At 40.0% G+C, this 23,258-nt stretch overlaps 1 protein-coding gene across 4 annotated transcripts in view; it reads left to right on the forward strand.

The window, feature by feature from the left end:
• The first annotated feature begins 348 nt into the window (after positions 1-348).
• Positions 349-23,258, forward strand: part of NAMPT (nicotinamide phosphoribosyltransferase) — a 30,402-nt gene continuing 7,492 nt past the window's right edge. The window contains exons 1-9 of one of the 4 annotated variants that reach the window (XM_027890079.1): positions 349-515; positions 11,373-11,529; positions 12,753-12,856; positions 15,658-15,786; positions 16,239-16,397; positions 16,746-16,882; positions 18,871-19,096; positions 20,270-20,389; positions 22,998-23,015. In XM_027890079.1, coding sequence (XP_027745880.1) covers positions 378-515; positions 11,373-11,529; positions 12,753-12,856; positions 15,658-15,786; positions 16,239-16,397; positions 16,746-16,882; positions 18,871-19,096; positions 20,270-20,389; positions 22,998-23,015 — 1,188 coding nt within the window. In that variant the 5' untranslated portion in view covers positions 349-377. Of the gene's footprint in view, positions 516-1,154; positions 1,314-11,372; positions 11,530-12,752; positions 12,857-15,657; positions 15,787-16,238; positions 16,398-16,745; positions 16,883-18,870; positions 19,097-20,269; positions 20,390-22,997; positions 23,016-23,258 lie in introns of those variants that run through there. The other 3 variants (XM_027890081.1, XM_027890080.1, XM_027890082.1) reach the window with 3 other exon arrangements.

The following is a 23,258-nucleotide window of genomic DNA, read 5'->3' on the forward strand; positions in this document are numbered from 1 at the left end:
TAATAACTGTTATTAAAAACAAATTTCAGATTTGTGTATCATCAAACGACAACCCATGTTAATCACCACTGGTTTTACATAAAAGGCTCACTAAGCACCTTTTTTTAATGCAGTTAATTTAATGCATTGTTAATAGTTATTTTTCCATACACCTAATTAGCAGAGTGTGAGACGACCATTTTCCCATCATGGATAAGCCACCATGACAGAAATCGTGTAATGACTGTGATGGAGCACTGGAACAGATTGCCCAGAGAGGCCGTGGAGTCTCCCTCACTGGTGACATTCCAGAACCCTCCGGCCGCAATCCTTTCCCACATGCTCTGGGATAACCCTGCCTGGGCAGGGAGGTTGGACCCGCTGTGGTCCCTTCCGCCATGACCCATCCTGTGAGTCTGTATTCGCTCCTTGTGCCACAAGAGTGTTCTGTGGTCCCAGAACAATCCAAACGAAGGATAAACACCACTCAAAACCCCCAAGTATTTACTCGGATTAGAAGACCAGTTACAATTATAGTGAGCAGGCAAGAAAGCTTTCGGGAAGCAGACGTAACTTTAAACGTAATCTCTGATCAACACCTACTGAAAAGAGGGTAAGAAGTATTTTCTACCAAAAAGCATCATGTTCTCCTACTGAAGCCACCGGTGTGGAGGTGGATGGAGATCTGAGAGCTCCATGGAGGCCGGGGGGGAGCCGTTCCCAAAAGGCCATGGACCCCAGGCCTTCAGTGGCAGAGTCCCGACCGGAGCAGGGGTGCCCTGCCCTCAGATGCCCCGTGCGCGGGCGGAGCCCCCGCCGCCCTTTCCCGTCAGCGCCGCGGCCGCCGAGAATCGAAACCCACCCCGCCGCTCCCCGCGCACGCGCGCGACGCTCCCCCCGCCCGGCCGATCGCGCGCCGGTCGTGCGGTGACGTCACCCAGTGGGCCCCGCCCGGACCCCAATGAAAGGGAACGTGCGGCGCGAGGCGCTCCCCTGCCCCTCCCCCTGCACCGACCGGGCGGCGGGACCAATCACAGCCCTCCCGGCGCTCCGGCCCCGCCCACCCCATGGTGACGTCACGGCACCTCCCGTCGCGGCGCCGCCGCTCGGCCAATCAGCGGCACCGCCCACCCCCCCCTCCCGCCGGCGGTGCCGCGTCCCCGCCCCGGCCGCGCTGCCCGCGCTCCCCCCGCCCCGAGCGCGAGCGGCGGTGGCGGCACAGCCCGGTCCGGTCCGGTCCGTGCGGGCGGCGGCGCCTCCCGGGGCTCGGCGACATGGAGAGCGCTGCGGCGGGCGCCGAGTTCAACATCCTCCTCGCCACCGATTCCTACAAGGTGGGCGCGGGAACACCGGGCGGGCGGGCAGGCGGGCGGGCGGGGGTCACCTCTGCGGGCACAGGACCCGCCGGGACGCTCCACCCGCGGGGCGCCCGGCCAGGCCAGCCCCGCCGCCACCGCCCCCCCCCTATCCGCCTGGCCGTGGCTGGGAGATCCCCGGCGGTGCTACAGAGGGTACCCGGCCTCGGGGCGGCGCGGGGGGGACAGCGGAGGCCTGGCTGGGGCTGCTCCTCCTCGCCCCGGGCAGCCCCGGGCCGCTCCCCGCGCGGAGCCGGCGGGGCCGGAAAAGAAAGTGAAAGCAGGCGAGGTGGGCGCCGCCGTCCCGCGGGCGCGGGGGGCGGCCATGGCGGGCACATGGGAGGCGGGGGCCGCCGAGCATCCTCCGGACCCCCGCCCCCACGGCCGGGCACGGAGCGGGGGCACACGGGAGGCCGCTCCTTCCCTCCCGCTCTGCCCTGCTCGTGCCCGGCGGTTTGAGCCCGGAGGGGACGCGGAGCGCTCCGGGAGCCGACTGGCCCCAAATACATGTTTTCCAGCACTCTGCTCCGCTGCTGCGGTGTCACACTCGCTCGGCGAGGTGTTCGCTCAGAGCGGGGTAATCGCACTGCACAGCCTCGCCTTCATTACTTGGAAATCGTGTCCCTGATAGCGGTGGCAAAGTGTAAGCGCCCTGTCCGCGCTCCGACCCGGTGGTTCTTGACCCGGGAGCTCCTGATGTGCCTCCCTGGCACAGGTGCCCGGAATGTGCCCGGGCCGAAGTCCTGCCTCTGCGCAGCCTTCGTGTATGTACAGCTCCCAGATCCTGGGCAGAGCCAGCTTGCGACTCCCCAGCCGGGCTGGACAGATGTGCCCCGCGTCTCCTAGGCTGAAAAACTCACTTATTTCCTTGAGCAATGTCAAAGTGGCCTAAACAAAACAACAATAGCAGTTCTGATTGTCATTCTCAAGCGTTTAGTATGTTCCAGCTCTGTGAACATTTGGCCGCTTGGATGAGTTTCAGGGAGCAGGGTACTTCCAGATAGAGGAGTCGAAAAAGCCAAAGATACGTTGTGACCAGCTCTTGTTACTGAGTAACTACCAAAGTTCAAGCCCCTCAGTATGTGCTCCGATTGCTGACTTTTGCTGTTGTGCCTTTTCCAGCTCCTCTGTTGTGCCTTTTCCAGCTTCACCCCCCTCTGGGGGTGATATTATTATTACTATTATTAGTATTACTAGTAAATTATTATAATTATCATTATCTTCATCATTATTACTACTCTACATTACATGAAGATGCTCTTTTTGTAAAGAAAGTCTTAACAGTTATTTTTGCTGTTTGTAGGAAGGTATGTTAGAAGACAGGAAGATTCTGATAAATTTTGGAGCAGCTCAGTCAGAGCATCCTAACGCTACCACTGAGGGCTCACAAAGCCACTTCCATTTAGGGCTTAATCTAGATACAGGGCTCTTTATGAACTATGTTTAAGAGTTTGTTGTCTAACTTATTCAAATATGGAAGATACAATTTTCTTCCATGTCTGAGACTAATCACATTAAATACCGCAGGCCTCAGTTTAAGCAGTATCTACCTCAAATCTAATTTGCACACTGCTTTTTCTAAATTCTCTGGATGTGCTTGAGGACTGGTGGTAGTGTGGAGCACTAGAGTGACAGAAAACCAATTTGCTTCTATTTTCTTTGCTATTTCATAGGAAAGATGACTTGGTAGCATTCCGGGAGTGGTAGAAGGAGGTCAAATAAAGGCCTGAGGTAGTTTTTTTTTTTTTTTCCAGTTTAAAGCTGAATTTGGATGAGGTTTTGTGCGGCAGCTAGAAGCATTTTATATTATATTTAGAACTGTTGGAATTGTCTGCTTTGTTAGGGTTATTGAAATTGTATGTCCTTCTATATGCTTTTTTCCAAATTTTAGGAACTCCAGCATCTCTGAACAATGCTTAAACAAGTAGCTGCTCTTATCTTGTTTGGTAATATGAGCAAACATCACTTATCTTCTCCCTGGATGATACTGTCATTTCCTAATCAATGAAACACACTTAGTGAGAGTACTTTCAGTAAAATTGCACTAAAATATCTGGTAGTTTGCAACATCAAGCTTTTTACAGGAGTTACCAAACACTCTTACTAGCAATTAAAATAAAAATGAGAATTGATCTTGGGGTTTTACTTTTATTTATTTTTTTTAAAGATGGTAGTTCTACTGTATCCACAACTGTAGCGTCTGTGTGGAGTACTGTATGTATATAACATTCAGATTCAGAGAAAAAAACATGGATCTGGTCAGAAGGTTGCATGATTATCCTGTTGCAATAGATGCCGATCCATACAAACTAATGTTGGTGACAAAAACCACTTAAAATAAACAGCTCAGAAAGAAAAAATACATGCAAACCATAGTGAACAGTGCAACCCTAGCTTAGGCAGCTGTCCATGAGAAAAAAGTTGTGGTATCTCAGCGTCATATCTGTCACAACTCATTAGTTTGAGTGTTAGCTTCAGTGTCCCAGTTCTCTCTTGCTGCAGTTGGAAATTTGGGGTGGAAAGACAATTCGTTACTGGTTTAGTGCCTATACAATTTCAGAAACAAAGTAATTTGGTAGGCAAGGAGCTGTCTGTTGACAGTGAATCCAGCCTCTCCTCCCTCTACAGTGTCTTTTCCTGTCTACGTGTGCATCATAGGAAATTTCCTCTTAAATCATAGAGATTATCAAATACTTGGCTTCAAAATCTTAAAAGTGTTTTTGAAAAACTCTTGAGGATCATGCTGGTTTCTAGTATACTGAATATTTCTAGATAGGAATAGTTCCCAATAGGTGAACTGTGCTCTGGATCCAGTACTGAGCTTCCATTATAGACTGGACCTTACAAAATTGTACAAGTGCTCCAGAATTTTGAGGCTGGGCTTCAAATTGTGCAGTTCATCTCTAAACCAGATAACAAGATAAGTGTTCTTACATCAGTTAGATTTTTCTTCCTGTGTACTTTGTTACATATTCTTAAGCTTCTACAAATCCCCCAACAGTGTAATTCCTCCTGTGTGCTGGGAATTATATGCCATCTCTTCAGAGTCTGGGCATGGGCATATGGTATGGTGTGTGTGCAACTTGCTGATAGATAACAGCAGTCTTTTTAAATCTTCAGATCATGAGACTCTCAACAGATTCACCAATGCAGTGTTAGCTGGGGAACCTCTTGGTCTGAATGTCCAGTTGTAGCAGTGGCATTTGTCATAGTAAAGTTTTCTGCTAGTAACTTGGTATTACTGAAAAAGGGAAGTATTTGAAGTCGAAGTCCTTGTTGCTAGAAAGCTGCAAGTGAGGGGATATCAGCAGGCTCCTTGAAGCTCCTGTTTGTGCTGTGTGATATGTCTATAGCAAGAAGTCCCTGGAACATTGCCCTTTTGTGACAGTGAGGGTTCTGTTCACTCACTGCCCTTCCCAACCCTAAGGATCAAAGCCCTTCAGGTCCTCATTCGTCTGACATCCTTGACACACCACCGCTCCATTTTCTTTCTTTTGGATCCCCAGTGCTCTGTTTATCCCATATTTGTTTATTTCTGCGAAGGCAAGAAACCTTCCAGGGTATATGTGGTCTGGAACTACTGGGGAGATCAGCTTGGCAGAGCTGTGTTGTTCAGAGGGAAGATACTTGTGACTGGCACATACTGGTCCTGGGTTGGATGGACCATGAGCTGCAAGTGGGGAAAGGCCATTGACTGAACTTTGTTGGCTTAAGTAATGATAGCTTATTTTGCCTTTGCCAATGAGATCTATTACTGTTGCTTGGCATGTTTCGTAATTAAGCTGATAGCTATAATAAGCTGCCATGCAATTACCCCTTAGGAGGAGCTGACTTGCTATCTAGACTGTAAATGAGATCTGTTTCAGAATTAATTTCTTTCTGGATGCTTCAAGGAAACCTAAAAGGTATGTTTTAACTCTCTATGCCTTGCATGTTGAATTTTAAGTATTTGTCACTTCAAATTACTTCTTTTACTCTGTGTGGATGTAGGAGAGCACTGACTTCTGAAGCACTTCACGTGAGTGTGTATTTATTCTAGGCTCTGACAGCATGTATATTCTTTATTTAGAAGGCTAGAGGTATGCAAGGAAGAGACATGAGTACTCTTTAGCCTACTGATTTTGACTAGTACTTAACGACTGCAAAATATTCTTTACAGCAGCCTATATATATCCTTACTTTTTAAATTAAAATCTTGTGATGGGGGTGTGAATGTGTTCTTTTACCTCCTGTAATTCTGTCAGTGGAAAATCATCGGAAACTTCTGGCTCGGCACTCCTCGTAAGACGGAATCTTCACTCTGTCGGGTTCGTTATCTTCCAAGTTTTGATTTGCAGTCACATGGTCCTGTTACAAACGCCAAGACGTCATTGCTGTAAAGGAACACTGCAACTGTACGGTACTCAGACAATTTTTAAATTAATGGAAAAGTAACCCCTTCCAGAATCACTGCAGTTTTCAGTGCTGAAAGGGTAAATGTTTTTTTCTTTTTTCATTAAGGAACAGGAAACGTGTAGCAGCATGTGCAGTAGTACAGCTGACTAGTCACAAATGTGTAAACAGTAAACATAAGGCATTTTGTCATCTTTTTTGTGATAATCTTGGGTGCAAAACTGTGCTGGTTTTGACCGAGGTAGAGTTAATTTTTTTCCTACTAGCTGGTATGGGGCTGTGTGTTGGACCTGTGCTGAAAACAATGCTGATAGTTCAGGGATATTTTTGATTTTGCTGAGCAGTGCTTGCACAGAGTCAAGGCCTTTTCTACCCCACACACCATCCCACCGGCGAGGACGCTGGGGGTGCACAAGGAGTTGGAAGGGGACACGGGGACAGCTGACCCCAAGTGACACAAGGGTTATTCCATACCACATGACATCATGCTTAGCATATCAAGCTGGGTGAAGAAGCAGGGAATGTTTGGAGTGATTGCATTTGTCTTCTCCAGTAACTGTTTCACGAGCTGGAGCCCTGCTTTTCTGGGAATGGTTAAACACCTGCCTGCCCACGGGAAGTGGTGAATGAATTCCTTGTTTTGCTTTGCTTATGTGCACAGGACTTTTGCTTTCACTTTTACCCTTCCAGTTCTCTGCCCTGTCCCACCGGGAGAATGAGTGAGTGGCTGTGTGGGGCTTGGTTGCCAGCTGTGGTTAAACCACAACAAAAACAGATGAAAATAGTTAGTGATAAAGGAATCTACTGCAAAGTGTCACTACTTTTAGTCACTGTATTTTCTCTGAGAAAATCAGAATACATTCAGTTCTAGTGCTTACACTTGACCTTGTTTGTTAAATGAATGTGGGCCTCGTCATTTACAGCATCTCTGCTAATAGTATGCAGCTTCCGTGGGGATCCAGTTGCTTGCATGTGATTTCCTTAGTTTTCTTAGTTCTGTCTGATCTCTTAACTTTCTTTTTCCTCACCAATGGTCCTCTTATTTTGCAACACACGTGTAAGAGATGGTGGATGAACTTGAATACAGAGACATTAGAAATGGCGCAAGGTCATCCTTCAGTCGTAACCTCCATTAGCTTATCTCTCTCATCTCATAAAAGCAGATATCTCCCAATATCCTCACTTTGGTTCTTAAACATTATCTTAATCTTATGCATTCTAATAAGGGGCCTGGAGTCTCTCTGAGGCTTTTTTCTCTGCGGTAATTTGAAGTTCATATAATCAAAGTAGTAAGATTGTACTTGACTCTTGGATTATTTTTAACTCACGACTGTCTTGCACTTTACCTGCTATTGTTGGATGCCCTTTCTCTAGACTTATTAAAGATTGATTCTTCTGACGTTTCCTCCTTTTTCAAATAAGCTTATCATTTAACCATACTGGCTCTTGGTTTGGTTTTCATTTCCACCGTTGTGGTGTGTACTCCCTCTGTGGTTGCTTTGAAAGATACAAAAGCATCCCTGTTGAATATAACTGCTAGTCACTGTTGTGTTGGGGTTTTTTCCTGAAAGGGGTCAGCATTGCCTTACAACTGCTGTTTATTATGTCTCGTCTCCCTCAGATATGTGAGGCATATCTGATAGAGCATTCCCTTTGCTCTTAAATACTGGTTCATGTCATTGTTTTCCATCAGGTTATTGGCAAACTTTGCTTTTAACTGCTCCATTGGCTAAATCTCATAAAGGTTTAGGTAAAGCAGTCTTTCCACAATGTTTGCAAATATTACGTAGTAAGACAATTCATGTTAGCATCTGACCCAGGGGAGCACCAGGAATTAACCACCGATGGAGATTTTTGGCCATGCCTGATTCCTCTGCACGTCTCATCTGTTTTTCTCATGGTTTTAAATGGTTGAGTTGTATAGACTTAAATAACCTTTTAAAGTCATTTCATTGCGATATCATGTCCAAAAAAGCTTGTCTATTATAAGAATATTTATTTTTTTAATACTAAAGTTTTCTTATATATCTTATAGAAATGAAGCATTTACCTCAGTCATCCCTGTCTTGTGATGAATACCCATTAATTCCTTCTTAAAAATTAACTCTTAATGCTTGGGCTGTTTTTTGGATGGCTGATCTAAATGCAGTTTGTGCTTCGTGCTTTTTCTCGAATGGCTACTTGATTTAGTTAAATAGATTTACTCCTTGTGGAAGTATTCTTTGTTCAGAGTATATCTTTATTTGAATTAAATTTAATAAGGAGCTATCACAACTGGAATAAAAGTGCTCCATTTCAGTTATAGTACATAGTCTTGTAGGTAGTTGTTCTAAGGCTGTTTGTCATATGTTTTGTAGACAAAACCTAAACTACAGCCTTTGAACTAAACATCAAAAGACCTTTGAAGATATTTGGGAGGGTTGTTTTCTTATAAGGGTCTCCTAATCCCAGTAAGAGGCTTTTGTTTGGTTTTCTGTTTGATTTTTTTTTTTTCCCCCCCTGAAGAGAAGGCATTTCTTATTGACTTTATGGTCACTCCTACCTATCAAGAGCCTGTCTGTACAAGTCCTGCTTCTGTCATCCCCTAACTGAAAGCATAAATTTATCAATACTGTCTCAATCTGTAAGTCACATAGAATTTAATTTCAAATATTGTAGATTGTCCCTGTTGTCCTTTCCACTTTTCTTCAGGATACAGAAAGATGGAAAGCTTCATCTGACAACAGGGAAAGATCAGGCATTTTTTGAAGCATAGTCTTCATTGTCCGAGTGCCTCGTAGTGTTGGGTTGGGTGTTTTTTTTTTTTTTTTTTTTTGGTGGGGGTTGGTTTGTTTTGTTTTCAGTGGCATTCTTTTCGTTTCCTGTGAACTCTCCCCACTCCCAGAGCTTGATCCTTTTTCAGACTGTTTTTTACCGTGAGGCATTTCAGTACATGCCAAACCTCCTGACCACCACTGTGGTAGATGGGTATTATTTTTCCATGGCCTAGTAGTCCAGAAATGACAGCTGACACAATCAGCTGCTCTGACATTGTGTGGTACTTTTACGATTGTGTTTGTGCCTTGAAATACTAAGTAGTCCTTAAAAGAGTGTCTCAGCTCTATAGGTAAAACTAGCAGCTCTGTGGAATGTCAGAAGAAGCACATTTAAAATTACAGGTGTCAAGCTTGCTCAGGTGTAAATAGTTTAATTGTCAGGGATGTGTATTTTTCCATGTTTAAATAGATTGTAATGTGTGAGGAATATAATTGAATACTACACAGGGAACTTGTAAAATTAGTTCATTATCTCCTTCAAGTACTTAAAGCAACTAAATCAACAAAATGACATTTCTGTCCTACACAAAATTTTCATGTATGTTTCAATGTCTAGAAATAACTATTTTCTGGTCACTAGCTAACATGTATTTTCAAGTTAAGGTATAGTCTCATGTCAGAAAAATGAGCTAAACCTGTGATTTAATGTTTGAGGAACTTTAGGTTGAAACTGTCATCAAGGTAGTCAGGAGGAGCTGTGTCCCCAGGTATGCTACATAAAGGATAAATCTGTTAGCATTTCAGCCTGATTTCAGCTCTCAAGTTCTGTTTTGCAGACAGTGTGTGTGTGTGTTCATATACCCATTAGTTAGAAAGACGTGTCAAACGGAGCCTATTTTTGTCTGCTCCGTAGTAAAGAAAGGGAGATGGGGGATGTGTGTTTGTTTTCTTTTGTACGGAGTTTTTTATTTTCCTTTAAACGTGATGGTATCATGCAGAGAGTCTTCTGTGAGCTGGCAGTTTGATGTACTTCCTTGGAAGTTCTGCACAGAACTAGGAAAGGACATGTTATAATTTGTGAAGCGAGACATTTTTTAATAGCTAGAACTAAATCTAAAAGCCAGGTTTTGTCTTTGCGTCTAACATTACTACTCCTAAGCATTCTGCTCTTGAGTGGCTGTGGAATTGTAACAGAATAGGTTTGTGCTCCATTAAATGCCTGTGGTGCAATGCTTTGTTTGAAGTGAAGGCAGAAAACTTGCAATGACAAGCTTGGGTTTGATTTGATTGGCCTTGAAAACCTTGTGCAAGTAAAGACAATGAAATGATCTGAAAATTGACCTTGTCGTTATTTGAACGTTTCCTTGCAGCATTGGAAGCACAACCATAAGAGCTTTGTGCTGGTGTAGGAGAACCAAAAAATTCAGTTGAGTGGTCTAGTTCATTGTCCAAACTGAGTGAAATACTAAATGTATATGATAGTTGAGAGGAAAAGGAAAACTGAAATTTTAAAATCCTTTAACCTACAGTTTTAGCAATACAGATATGGGAAACCTTCAGATATTTTATTTTGAGAATGTCGGAGGTGCATTTAAAAGAGCAGGACGAGAAGGGAGAAGTAAAACTATCCTTCTTCCAATTCCTTCTGATACTGGAAATTTTTAAGGTTATTTGGAGTAAATAACAACAAGATACTTATAATGAACTCGTATACTAACCTGTAAAGATAGGGTTTTGAAAAAAATTCAGACATGACTTTCACACCACTTTGAGTTTTGTTCTGATGTACAACTGTGTTGTACTGAGCCATAGGAACAGCTTTTCCTTATGGAATGTACAGACTTGTTCACAGACTTTTCATCATAATTTAAGAAAACTTTTGATAGCTTCAGCTTTGGGGATGCCTTACACTGATTTATGTGTTCTGTAATCTAAATATTGATTGTCATTGTGTATTCTTTTTGTTTAATATGGAGTTATGGATTTTGCCTGGAGTTTGCTTTTTACACATTAGGAGATAAAATTTTCTGAGTTTCAGTTTTTAAATGTCTAGAGTGTACTTGTTTCAAATGCTGTTATTACTCAAAGTAAATTTCTAGCTAGATTTAAAATCAGGAGCTAAGAAAAGCTGTTATAGTTGAATCCAAAATAGCATTGTGTGTTTGTATGATCAGTTTCCATGTAATACACACAGGCAGCAACTTTTCATGCTTCCTTTGTGTTGAATGGGAAGTGTTTCAAATTTGGTAAAGAAATCCATTGAGCAAACATTGTGGGGAGGTACAAACCCTGGGTAGATTTTAACAGCACTACTGACAGCAACAGGTTTGTAAGTATGGTTTGAGAGACCCAGTCTGCTCATGTTGAATGAGATGCTTGGGTGAAGGATGTTGTCAATGCCTTCTTGAGTCTAGGTTTTATTTGAACTATGGGATTGTAGCCTTCAAAACTTCAGTCAAATACTTACAGGTATTTGGTAGTGTCATGGAATTTTGTGCTTCCCGTAGCTATTAGACTTGGCCAAAGTGTGGGAGAGCAAAAACTGACCTGGCACGTCAATGTTCAGTGCTGCTTCTAAAATCCTAGCCTGTGTTTTTCCCAGTTCATCAAGGCAAAGTCATAAGGGGAGGGGAAGAGCTAACTGTGAAAATTACTCTAGGGGGAAAAGACTTGATAAAGATGTAAAGAATACCATATGGAATGAACTGAAAATTGAAGGAGGCTAAAACTGTGGAAATTTCCTAAATACTTATGGTGTAGAAAGTGAAAGGATAAATAATAACAGTCCTGAAGAGCTGGGAGTTATTCTTAAGCTTTAATGTCCAAATATGATTTCTGTGTTCTGATGTAGTGATGCTTTGAGGTCTTACAGAAGTTTTTCTTAATGTAGGTTACACACTACAAGCAATATCCACCTAACACAAGCAAAGTATATTCCTACTTTGAATGTCGTGAAAAGAAGACTGAAAATTCCAAACTAAGGAAAGTGAAATATGAAGAAACTGTTTTTTATGGTTTGCAGTACATTCTGAATAAATATTTAAAAGGTAACTGTCTCAAATTCCAGTAAAACTTTACCTTTAAATAAATATCTTTTTTTTCCTCGAACTTGTAGTTTTGTAGTTAAAACAATTCCAGGTTATCTTGGTACACCATAAGTAGTGACACGCATAAGATCTTATTTATGTGATTCTGAAAATAAGTTGTCCACCCTCATAAAATTGTATTCCCTTTGTAATTCAGACACCTCTCTACTACCTTTATTTATGCCAATAATATATTAAAAATGAAGAGTTGTTCATGTCCCAAATTCAGCGGGCTAAATTGAAATAAATGGAAATAAAGCAGCACTATGCATAGATTCACAAACCAATAGAACTATCAATGGAAAACACATTTTGCATTTTGAACATAAACTTCAGTCTGTATTTGCTGGTTTGTTTACTGTGTAAACCAGTAATGGTTTAAATTTTCCTTACATTTTGGATGCCCCCCAGCTTAGATCATGGAATATGGCAGCTACACGTGAAAATGGTTTTAACAGTGCTAATTTTAAGAGTATCATCTGAAAATTCCTTGGCGCTGTTTGCTTTTCTGCATTGTGTACAGGTATCACCTGTTGTGACCTGAATGCTGGTTGCCTTCTGCCAAGCTTTAAAAGGAAAACTTTAGTCGTATGGCTTACTTATCTTTATCTTGAGCCAATAAATATCTCTGCCAATCCTGCCAAAGACTGAAATTCCCTTATGATCAAAACACTTGATGATTTTATTTCTTTTGTCTTTAGCAATCTGAGGATTGTTCTCTAAGGTAGCTGATTTACCCTAGAGCAGTGGCACTGCTTATTCAAATCATGTGCTTTGTCTGTTGGCTCCTGTCACAAAGTGGTCAGTCAAAGATTGGTTGTAACACCTCTCCATGGGGATTCTCCCTGGAGCAGTGTGGCTTAACCCTTGTGTCAACTTGCACTATCAAAACATTCCTCTGGGAAAAGCACTACTACCAAACCTCTTGATAGTGTTTTGACCGTCATAAAAGAATAATAATCTCAAATTGTTCTGAGTCACCTGCAAACCACAAGTGTATTTTACCCTGTAGCTTTCTTGAGCATCCTAATCTATATAATAAATTAAATACTGCATTTGGCACGTTCTTCATGTCTTTGTTGAAGGCAAAGTGACTTTGCTGTGCCTGAACCTTTTTGTTATTTAGTTTATCAATTGATGAACATTGTAAGTTTCTAAGCTTTTATCTGTTTCTGAAACTACAGGTAAAGTGGTGACCAAAGAGAAAATCAAGGAAGCCAAAGAAGTATATAGGGAGCATTTTCAAGATGATGTCTTCAATGAAAAGGGATGGAACTATATTCTGGAGGTAAAAAAAAAAAAATCATGAAATAGTTTGAGATCGTCATGAAGGATTTCTGAATCAACTGTAGAATAAATACAACAGTCTCTCCTTTTAATCTTGATAGTAAAGACTGGATAAATTTAGCTTTTCATGTTTTGTGTACAGGGAGTAGCAGCTGTCAAAGAATAATCATATAATTATAATTCTTGAGAGAAAAGTAATTTTCATCCTTTCAGATGCCAAATACGGCTTTGCAGGTAATAAGGATTTATGGCTGCCATCAGCCAGCTCATGTAAGTGGGGGCTTGTTGGCAAGTCTCCATGTGTAATATAGCACTTAGTGGTTGCTTGCATCATTTACATTTCTTTCTGTAACTAATCATAACAATTTTTATTCTAATGCAGAAAGCATTACAACTTCTTGGGTGTATAAATAGTTCCAGTAAATGCATGTTTTGTTCAGTTGTTTCCTAAATTTTTCAGAGATATAAAAGCTGAAGTTTATTATGAAATACAAGGCTTGAGCACTTCTCACACACAAAACCTTCCAAATTAAGTCTTTCCACAATTATCCTCTTTCCTTTTAATTTAAGAAGGTGTCAGACTTCAACTAATTGCAAACATCTCTTCTCTGTAAAAGCAGCAGATTCAGACCAATACCATTCATCAGAGCTTCTCTAATCTCTTCAGATTAATTAAATGCTAAGTTTCATTGTGGGTTCTGGTGAATGGATATTTTTAGCTTTTGAAAGTACATTTTTTGAGTCCTTTGCATTTATTTTTTCCCTGGATACCTTGGTTGTATGTATTTTTATGGTGGCATCTGTCTATGGTTATATTTGGATGTCATCTTGCCACCGGGGTGGACCATAGCTGTGCAAGACAAGAGTGAATTTCAACTAAATGTTTCAAATGGCAGCAAGGTAAATAAGCTCCCAGTTTTCTAAGAGGGAGTTATGGAGAGGTTTGTAGAGGACTTGCATCCATTTCAGGAAACTACAAATGTGACTTCGATTCATATTTGTGTTTAGGCTACATTATACATTGTGAACTGCTCTCATCTGTATTTAAAGTAAACTTGATTCCTCCTTGGATAAACTGAATTAATACACTTTTAATGCTGCATGTCTGTCCTTGCTGAGTTTTAACATGGTTTGACTAAGTCCATTCCTCTTTCGATTTTGTCAAAAAAACCCTTCCTGCATACCCCTGTATGCATTGATTATTCCTTTGTCAGATTTTATTAAAATCATATGTATGTGTATATATATATGTAAATATAAACCCCAAATATGATTGTCACATCTTGATCTCAGATACCAGTGGCTCACAAACTGGAAGTGTATGTACCCTTTGGGTCTTGGTATGCCCTTAAATGCACACAGAGCCCTTGTTTCTGCTCACTGAATTCTAGTGTGTGTTCACATACCTGCCACTGTTTGCTCTCTAGCTCAGTTGCCTCAGATGTGTTGGGTAAAATGGAGGGTGCAATAGCTGCGTGAATGAAGTGCCAAAATGAATCTGAAATGTTCATGTATCGGTTTGTACCGAGAGATGAATGGGTAAATACTGACAGGGTGAAGGGGTGGAAAAAGGAACAGATTTCCCGGAGAATAACGGGGTGGTGTAAAGGCTGGAGTTGGCAGGAACTGATGAGCGATAGAGATGTAAGCCCCAAACTGTACAAGTTGATTCTATCTAAAATTTTTGTGAAGGGCTATAATACAAAGCTGTGGAATGACCACATTGCTTTTTTCCGGGGACAAAATCAACACCTACAGTAACTTTGAAATCTGTTTTGGAGTTTTTTCACTTAACTATACTTTTGTCTTCTTTGAATCATGAATAAATTATTTTGAGCCTTTTTGAAGGGTTTTTTGTCCTTTGTTAATCCACATATCTCCATGCCTGACAGCTAAACCCTGTGTGGTATAAACACAATATGCTTTAGGTTATTACACTTTCAAATAGACTTTTAAACTCCAGTGTAGAAGAGATTTCTGATGTGTTTTGGGCACTGGAGAATATGTTTTGATGCTACTTATGAATCTGTAATTTCTCTGAATTGGTGCAATTTTTATTGCCTTTAAAGAATATCTCATGAGAAGCTTTCTGTCAAAAAATATTGCCATCCAAAACATTATCAGTGTTGCCAGTTTAGCTCACAGAACTCTTCAGAAAGTTATAATTACTCTATTAGAGTTGCTGTTTGCAAGTTACTCTTTTCCAAAAGGCATATTTCATACAATGTTTAGTCCTTCGGGGATGACAGACTGACAAAAGAATAGACACTTCAATATGAGATTCCGTGTTTAGTGAATAATTGAGATGAAAAATAGTCTTTAAAATTGTTATTAAATGGATCCTGCTGTAATAAATTAACAAAGCACACATCTATACTAAGCAAAACTAGAGACATTTTGGAGGTCTAGATAGTAACTACACTTTTTTTTAGCTTACTTCATGTGAAAGCACTGAAGAAAACTGAGTAGCAAATATTCTTGTTCTGTGGGTAGAACTATTTTATTTAAATAGAATGCTTAAGCCTTCCTGGTTCAGTTTGCACAAGGAATACAACTGATAACCATCATTTATTTTGATAAAGAGACTGGTTTTTAGGTTACAGGATTTTCCTCCTTTTTTGACAAAAGTGGATTTTCTCATTTATTTGGGCTAGTGGGTTTATTATTTTTAGGGTTGAAAGAAATGAAGAAGAAGAAAGCTTTATCAGTAAACTCATAGAACTGACTTTTATTCATTGCAGTCAAATAAAAAAGAGAGGTAATCTTTCCTATTGTCTAACAATATTATTGTTTCTTGCACAGAAATATGATGGCCATCTTCCTATAGAAATAAAGGCTGTTCCTGAGGGCTCTGTAATTCCCAGAGGAAATGTTCTTTTCACAGTAGAAAACACAGATCCAGAGTGCTACTGGCTTACAAATTGGATTGAGGTCAGTTTTGGAAATTTAATATGTTTTTTCTAAGTAAATATTAATACACCTAAATTAAAGGCTGAATCCCTTATTGCTTTAAGGGAAATCTCTGGCAACTTTCATTTTCTGCTTTTAGTAAGCCTGGATTCTTTTTTGTCATCCTCTTTTGCCACCTGGCAGGAGACTGTAATAATTTTACAGGAAATTCACCAGTATTTTTGTCCACTAAAAAGGAGGATGGAGGAACTGTGTGTCAGTAGTTTGGGAGTGATAACTCCTGAGAAGGTCAATACCTCATCTGCCTTATAAGGGCTAATTGCTTAAGCCCCAAAGCAAACTTTGGAGGAATCAGTACTTTCTGAACAGGGAATGAAAATAAACAGGCCTTTTTGTGCCTGCTAAAATGCCAAGTGGGCATTGTTAAGTTCTAAGCAAACGTACACCTAATATTGTGATGGGTTTTGTTTTAGACTATTCTTGTGCAGTCATGGTATCCAATCACAGTGGCTACAAACTCTAGAGAGCAGAAAAAGATTTTGGCCAAATATTTGCTAGAGACTTCTGGCAGCTTAGAAGGACTGGAGTATAAACTGCATGACTTCGGCTACAGAGGAGTTTCTTCACAAGAGGTAATACTACTTGTCTAATAATTTGAAAAGTCTAATTGTTCCTAACTATGATGGATTGTAGCAGGTATCTGTGTCCCTGTTCTGCACTGAAGCTGTGAATGCACAGAGCACTGAGGACTGGTTGTGGAGGGGGGAGATCTGGGGTGGGGGTGGGTAGGTAAGTGTCTGAACTGTAAGCACTAGACTGGGAGAGCTTTTGCCTGTGTCTTCCCTGTGTAAATGCACGAAGAGGGTATTGGTGAAACAAGAACCAAGTCAGAGTTTTGCTGACTGCCGACTGGTGCTAGGGGGTGACTGGATTTAGGTTCCTGTATTTGACGTGGACACTGAAAGTTGCATCTTTTTCAGACTGCAGGCATAGGAGCTTCAGCTCATTTGGTGAACTTCAAAGGAACAGACACTGTAGCGGGAATTGCATTAATTAAAAAGTACTATGGTACAAAAGATCCAGTTCCAGGATATTCTGTTCCAGCTGCTGAACACAGGTAAGATGCTAGGATAAGCCTTTCTAAAAACAGCTTAACAAAATGTAATTTTTTTCTTATCCGTCTTTGTATCCAGAAGTATACCATATAGTATTAGCCATGATTGATCCAGCTGTAGGGGCTACAGTTGAGTACTGATGCCTCTGCATGTTCTAGGCATGATTGGTCTTAACTAGAAATATGTTTTAATTGTTTTTAACTATAACCTTCTTATCAGGTCTAAGTAAATTTGGATTATTCTTTTTAGAATAGACTTGAAGGCTTATAGGTTGTAGATTTTGAGGATTCAAATTATGAACTTCAAGTTTGGTTTTAAACATAAAATAATAAATTGAAAAAAACATGTAAGTTACAATTCTGAACTTTCACAGATCATGTTCTCCCTCCAGAAGTAGTTGCTCTTAAGCTTCCCATCAGCATATCCACTTCAACCAATGGTAAATTCTTGATCTCTCACTAAGAACTGTGAATGAGTTTTTGAGAGTAAGGAACTAATCTCAGACATTTGAGAGGGAGAACTCCTATTTTTTTATATCCAAATGCTGCACCAGGTTAGGAGTGAATGCAAATCCTTGGTTTTCAGTTGCAAATCTACACATTGAAATGAGCAGAATATAAAAGAAGGTTGTGTTTTTTGTATTGAGCACAAAAGCCAGTTTAATAGCATTGACTTAGGATTGCAGGACAGATAATAGAAAGGCTTACATGAATAGTCCTTGTAGGGTAGTGATCACCTTTAAAGGAGCACTGCTTCACAGAACTTTGAGTATCATTGCCTTAGTGCCATTCTAGAACTCCTGCTTGATCAGTAGAAGTGACACATTTTGTCTGAAATTTCTTCTCTTAGCTTAGCTTAATACTACAGTTAAATTAAAAAAATGATGGCCCAAGCAACTATAAAATTTTTTGTAATGAAAGCCAACACATGGAGTCGAGATCAAACGTCTTTTGTTCAGTATATTGAAGTGGTGACATTAGAGCAGACAGCTTAAACTGCCCTACATAAAGTTTGCATTGCCACATGCAGACTGCAGTCGCCCTTTCCAAGTTAATACACAAAAAGGGTCTCACGCAAGAGACCTAACTTTTTCCACAATTGTTACACTATTCCACAATCTCCAGTGTGAGGTGGTGATGTGAGTGTGGTGCTTTCCTCTGGCATGGCAGCAGGGCTGTTCCTGGAACTGCCTCAATCGCTGTGCAGACAAGTTTGTTTTGTGTTGTCTCCTCACTACCGTGATCTGAGGCTTGTCCACACAGTAGTTAAGGATGGAATTTTAAGGTATAAGTTCAATGCCACTGACTCTTATGCTGTACTTGAGAGCATTTGTAGGTCTTTGTGTGCAGGTTATTAAAGTCAGTTATGTCAGCTGGTCTGAGACAGCCACGTACAGAACAATTACTGCAGATCAGCTGGCATTCAGTAACTTATTACTGCTCTCAGCAACTCTGGTTTATGTGCTTGCCTGTACCCTTGTACCAAGGGTAATGCCCTGAGGTTCCTCTGGAAGAATGGTTATACGAGTGAGAATAATGGTTTTATATCACTATTAAAAATGAAAATAAATTCTGTTTTCTTCTTAGGATTTTTCTAACATATGGTGCTTCATTCTTAACTTCTCATTTTGTAGTGTGAAGTTGCCAGAGCAGATGTTCTGTTCTTGCATCTGTAGTTCCCTGTCTGAATTTCAGACTTAAAAGAGAAACTCTCTACAAATGTTAATAAAATTAAAAAATCACATTTACATGTGAAAGAAATTTCATGTGCCAAGAGTTTGTCTGAAGTGCCAAAGATAAATTCAGGGTGCTGTTTATTTATTATATAGACTTATTATCCATGCAACACAGAGCTGATAAGCACATAGTTTATGCTATCTTATAATCACATTGCTTATCATTATCTTGAACTGTTGCTTTTAGGAAATACAGAACGTATGATTTTATGTACAAGTGCCACTCTAATATGAATTTTTCAATTTCCTTTGCAGTACCATAACAGCTTGGGGGAAAGATCATGAAAAAGATGCTTTTGAACATATAGTAACACAGTTTTCTTCAGTGCCTGTATCTGTGGTTAGTGACAGCTACGACATTTACAACGCTTGTGAAAAAATATGGGGGGATGACCTAAGACATATAATTGAAGCCCGGAGTCCAGAGGCACCACTTATTATTAGACCAGATTCTGGGAATCCCCTTGACACTGTTTTAAAGGTAATCCTGTCTTGAAATCATTTGTATACAAGATTGGGAGGGCAGTTATTTGTTTTGTAATGACTGGCTAGCAAACATAGAAACATAATACTGGAACTTGATATTCATCGTATATATTGGATGCTGGCTAATTCGGATTTATGAAAAATGTAAATGTTTGGTTCACCTCAGCATAGATATAGAAACTCTTCTGCAGTCTAAATAGTTTAGTATTTTTCATCGAACCCATTCTTGCATAATACATTCTTGCATTGTTACCAGTTTTGCTGATGTAATGTTGCTGGAATGCTTCTATAAAGAAAAATTTTCATCACTTAATAACAAATACAATGAGAAATATTTGATTATTAACAAATGCAAGTCAATAGAACTTCTTACCACCAAGTTTAGGTATCTTGGCATCCTGTATTAAATCATTGTTTTGTGCTACAAATGCAAGTTTAATGCTCTTCTCCCTTTTTTAAGATGTGCATTTAAGTCAGTGGCACAACCTCCAAGCTTAAAAACGCTTCTTGCCTTATTGCTCTGTAGAGAGCATAGTGATTGTTGCAGTTTCATAATAAAAGCTGTTGATACCTCTGAATTTGAGTAGCTGTCAGCACTGTCCTAATAAGAAAGTAGGGGCAATTTTAGGTACACTGGTACTCTATCAAATTGGATCTATACAGCTTTAACACTTTTTTTTTCCTTTGGGGCAAGTGATGTGTCACAAATAGGAATTGAGAATGACCTTTACTGGAGCTGATAAGAAAAGCTCCTAACGGAAGTGTTTCATTTCAAGTATTCGTGGCTTACAAAATCACAAAAAACTGAAAGCCTCATCCATTGTCTTAAAGGAGGTCAAAAGAAGAGCAGAATCTTCAGCTGACACATTTAATAACAAAAATTCACAGCAAGCAAAGGGAGAAAGGAGGGAAGCATGGTCCTGATTAGCTTTTGGGTGCAAGTTCATAAAGACCGTATGGTCTGTGACTGCTTTAAGGGCTTCCACCACAATGACTGGCATGTGTTTTATTTGTGTGGGTAGATTTAGACCATGATTAGGTGGGTATATTTATGGAATTATTATATTTTTTTAGAGAGAGAATGATTCAAGTGTGGAAATTGTATTTCTTTATTGGAATGGCAGATTTTTATTTTCATTTTGAACTGCCTTCTTTTTCTTTTCAATAGGTCTTGGAGATCTTGGGGAAGAAGTTTCCCATTACAGAAAATTCAAAAGGCTACAAGTTGTTGCCACCATATCTCAGAGTTATTCAAGGGGATGGTGTGGATATCAACACGTTGCAAGAGGTAGGAGATCCTCTTCATGTGTCAGGGTTACACTGGCAACGTGGATATTTAATCTGGACTCTGTTATGACTAGTCAGATGTTGCAGCAGAGACTGCTGACCCCACCCCTGCCCTTCATTCCAGACATTGGCAGCGATATCATAATGTGTAAAACAAATTCATTAAAACTCACAGGAAATTATTAAGATGCATAAAAAAAAATCCCTAAAAGGAATTTTCCTAATCCCCCAGCTGTAACCCTTCTCTTTCCACCGTTTCTCCTTTTGTTTGCTTTCATCATGCTTGTCAAGTCTAATTGAGATCAAAATCTGTGTTTGGTCCTTTCACTGATGTCTAAGGCACACTGTGCATGATCACTGTGCTACAGCAATAGTAATTAACTGGTTTGGCTCATTAGTTATGTACCATCTGATATGTGTTTGCTCTCAAATTTTGAAGGTGTAGTTTTGAAGGAGACTTTTTAAAACCAAGAGTAAGGAAAGCGAGTTCATTGATTTGGCAACTAGTGGAATAAGGATGACTGAAAAGCCAAAAAATATGTGTAAGAGATTAGACTGGAGTCTGAGTCAGAACTGCAATTTCACCAAGACAAAAATTGATTATTTAGGAGATGCTGTGTCTTTGAAACTAGTCATAAATTCTCCACTATTGACTAGATGTAGATATTAGGTAGTATAATATGGTTACAAAGGTACAGACTGCAGTGACTACAGATGGCAAAGGGCATGTAGAAGGAAGAAGACTTGACTTTATCAGATTCGTCCTTGATCATTCTTCTCCAGCTGTATTAGATTTAAAAAACAGAAATATAAGTTGGATAAATTTAAGATCAATTTTACTTGAATTTATTGACACTTGTCCTAGCTTTCTAGGACTTGACACATCTTTAGGTTCTTCTTAACAAAGCTAACTTTTACTGCTCCTCAAAATTAGGAGTAAGAGATTTACTAGGTTTGGTTTTTAGTTAGTCTGAAACTATTTGTGTATCTAGCATGGGCACATAATGTAACCTCAATGACAGAACTCAGATTTGTCACTTGAAACTTTGGAGAGCAGTTGATACTGAGATTGTAACCTGATATGCCAACTGTAGAGCAGTCACGCACTACAGTTTTCTTCGGCCTCCAACACCCTTCAAAGTAAATTTTATTTTACTTTATTTTTTCGTCCCATGTGGCTTTTTGAGAACGTATAGCTCTGTTAGTGTGCTTGATAGAACACAGGCACGAGAAGTTAATAGCTAGAAAGAAAGTCTTATCATTAGATAGCAGGAGAAAATACTCTCTTTGTTAAAAAAAACAAAAAATCAAAAACCACTTAAAAGAAAACTTGTTCTCAGCAATGGTTTAACAGGACTGATGCTGGTGCTAGGCAAACTAAGTTGTGGTTGTGATGTTTATGAGTTGTCACAGGAAAGAAAGAGAAGAAACTAATTTCTTGTAAGGAACTCGGGTTACTTTTTGTCGGTTATACTGGACAAAATTCAAGGATGCTCATATAGCATTGATTCTAGTCAAAATATTAAAACTAGTATTTAAAATATTTGCATTAGAGTGAAAAATGCTCTGCTCCCCATGTTCTAAATAGAGTAGGAAAATAATTGCAACAGCTGTTGGGGAAGGATAAGAGACACGATGAGCAATTCTTTATTCAGGTGATCTGCCTGTTTACCTGTTTTCCTTATCAAGCTGCAGCTGATTATGAGAAGTCTACCTGTAAGATGTTGTAGAAGAGAGTAGAAGATCCAGTTCCACAAGACATACAGAGCAGACGTAACTCCCTGCTGCCTGGTGGCACCTTCTCATCTCTTCTGACTCTAAAATCTTGCTGTGCCTCATGGCAACTGTTTGTCATTGAACCACTGGTCATTAAACTAACTTAAACCACATGTGTAGCAGCAAAATGACTCGGCCAAAAGTGACCACTTTTAGTTTAGTTAAATTTAGTGAACTAATTTGTCCCAAAAAGGGGGGCTAGTACTTACCAGCACTACACAGGAGAAAATAAACTGTTGTTTTGAGCTGGGAGAAACAGGCAGGAAGGAAGGAGACACTTCTCATTTGACAGCAGCAATTTTTGTTGGAGCAAAATGACCATTATCTTGTAACCTAATTTTAGTTGTATTTACATTTCATGGGTCTCTTCATCCTCTTGTGTCAGCAAAACCAAGGTTACCATGCTGACTTTCAGAAGATTGTATAATTGTTTATCCTTTAAAAACCCAAAACAACAAACAAAACGAACACAAACAAACCCCCCAAAACAACCCACAACCCTCCAAAACCAAACCAGCCCTTGAAGTATAATTCATTCTTTTCTGAAAGGAGTTTACATAAACAAAACAAATGTATTGTTGTGGCCATGTTTTTTCCCTCCCCCTTGTAGCCTATGCAAGTCATTACTCAAATTACTCCACATCAGTGTTAGATTTTAGACATGATTTATTGTTACAGATCAGAGGAAAGGTAATGGGTATAATAGGGAAATCCAGAATGGGTAATAACCAATTAGCTATCCAAAGTCTCACTTAGCTATCCAAAGTATGAAACAACAATATAGAAAACAACTCAGAGTATAAACTGGATTTTAAAATTCTTTGTTTTAATAGGGGATGCTGGTAGAACAGGTAAGGAAACTTTTCTGACTTTCTTTGCATTTTCACTTTTTAAAATCATTCCAATCTGCTAACTCCACAATATACTACACTTTCAAAGGATTTTCTTTGAACATTCAATTTCCAGATATCTTTAAATATTTATACAAACAAAATCCTCTAATCTGAAGTCACAGTTGATGTATTAATCATGCTCATAACCGTCAGAGAAAGCTGGTCAAAACCTTGACACCTGAATTATTCTCCCTATATAGG

This window comes from Empidonax traillii, unplaced genomic scaffold, assembly GCF_003031625.1.
Source record: "Empidonax traillii isolate 1590-97213 ecotype Southwest subspecies unplaced genomic scaffold, ASM303162v1 scaffold277:size2070623, whole genome shotgun sequence".
Classification (NCBI taxonomy): domain Eukaryota; kingdom Metazoa; phylum Chordata; class Aves; order Passeriformes; family Tyrannidae; genus Empidonax; species Empidonax traillii.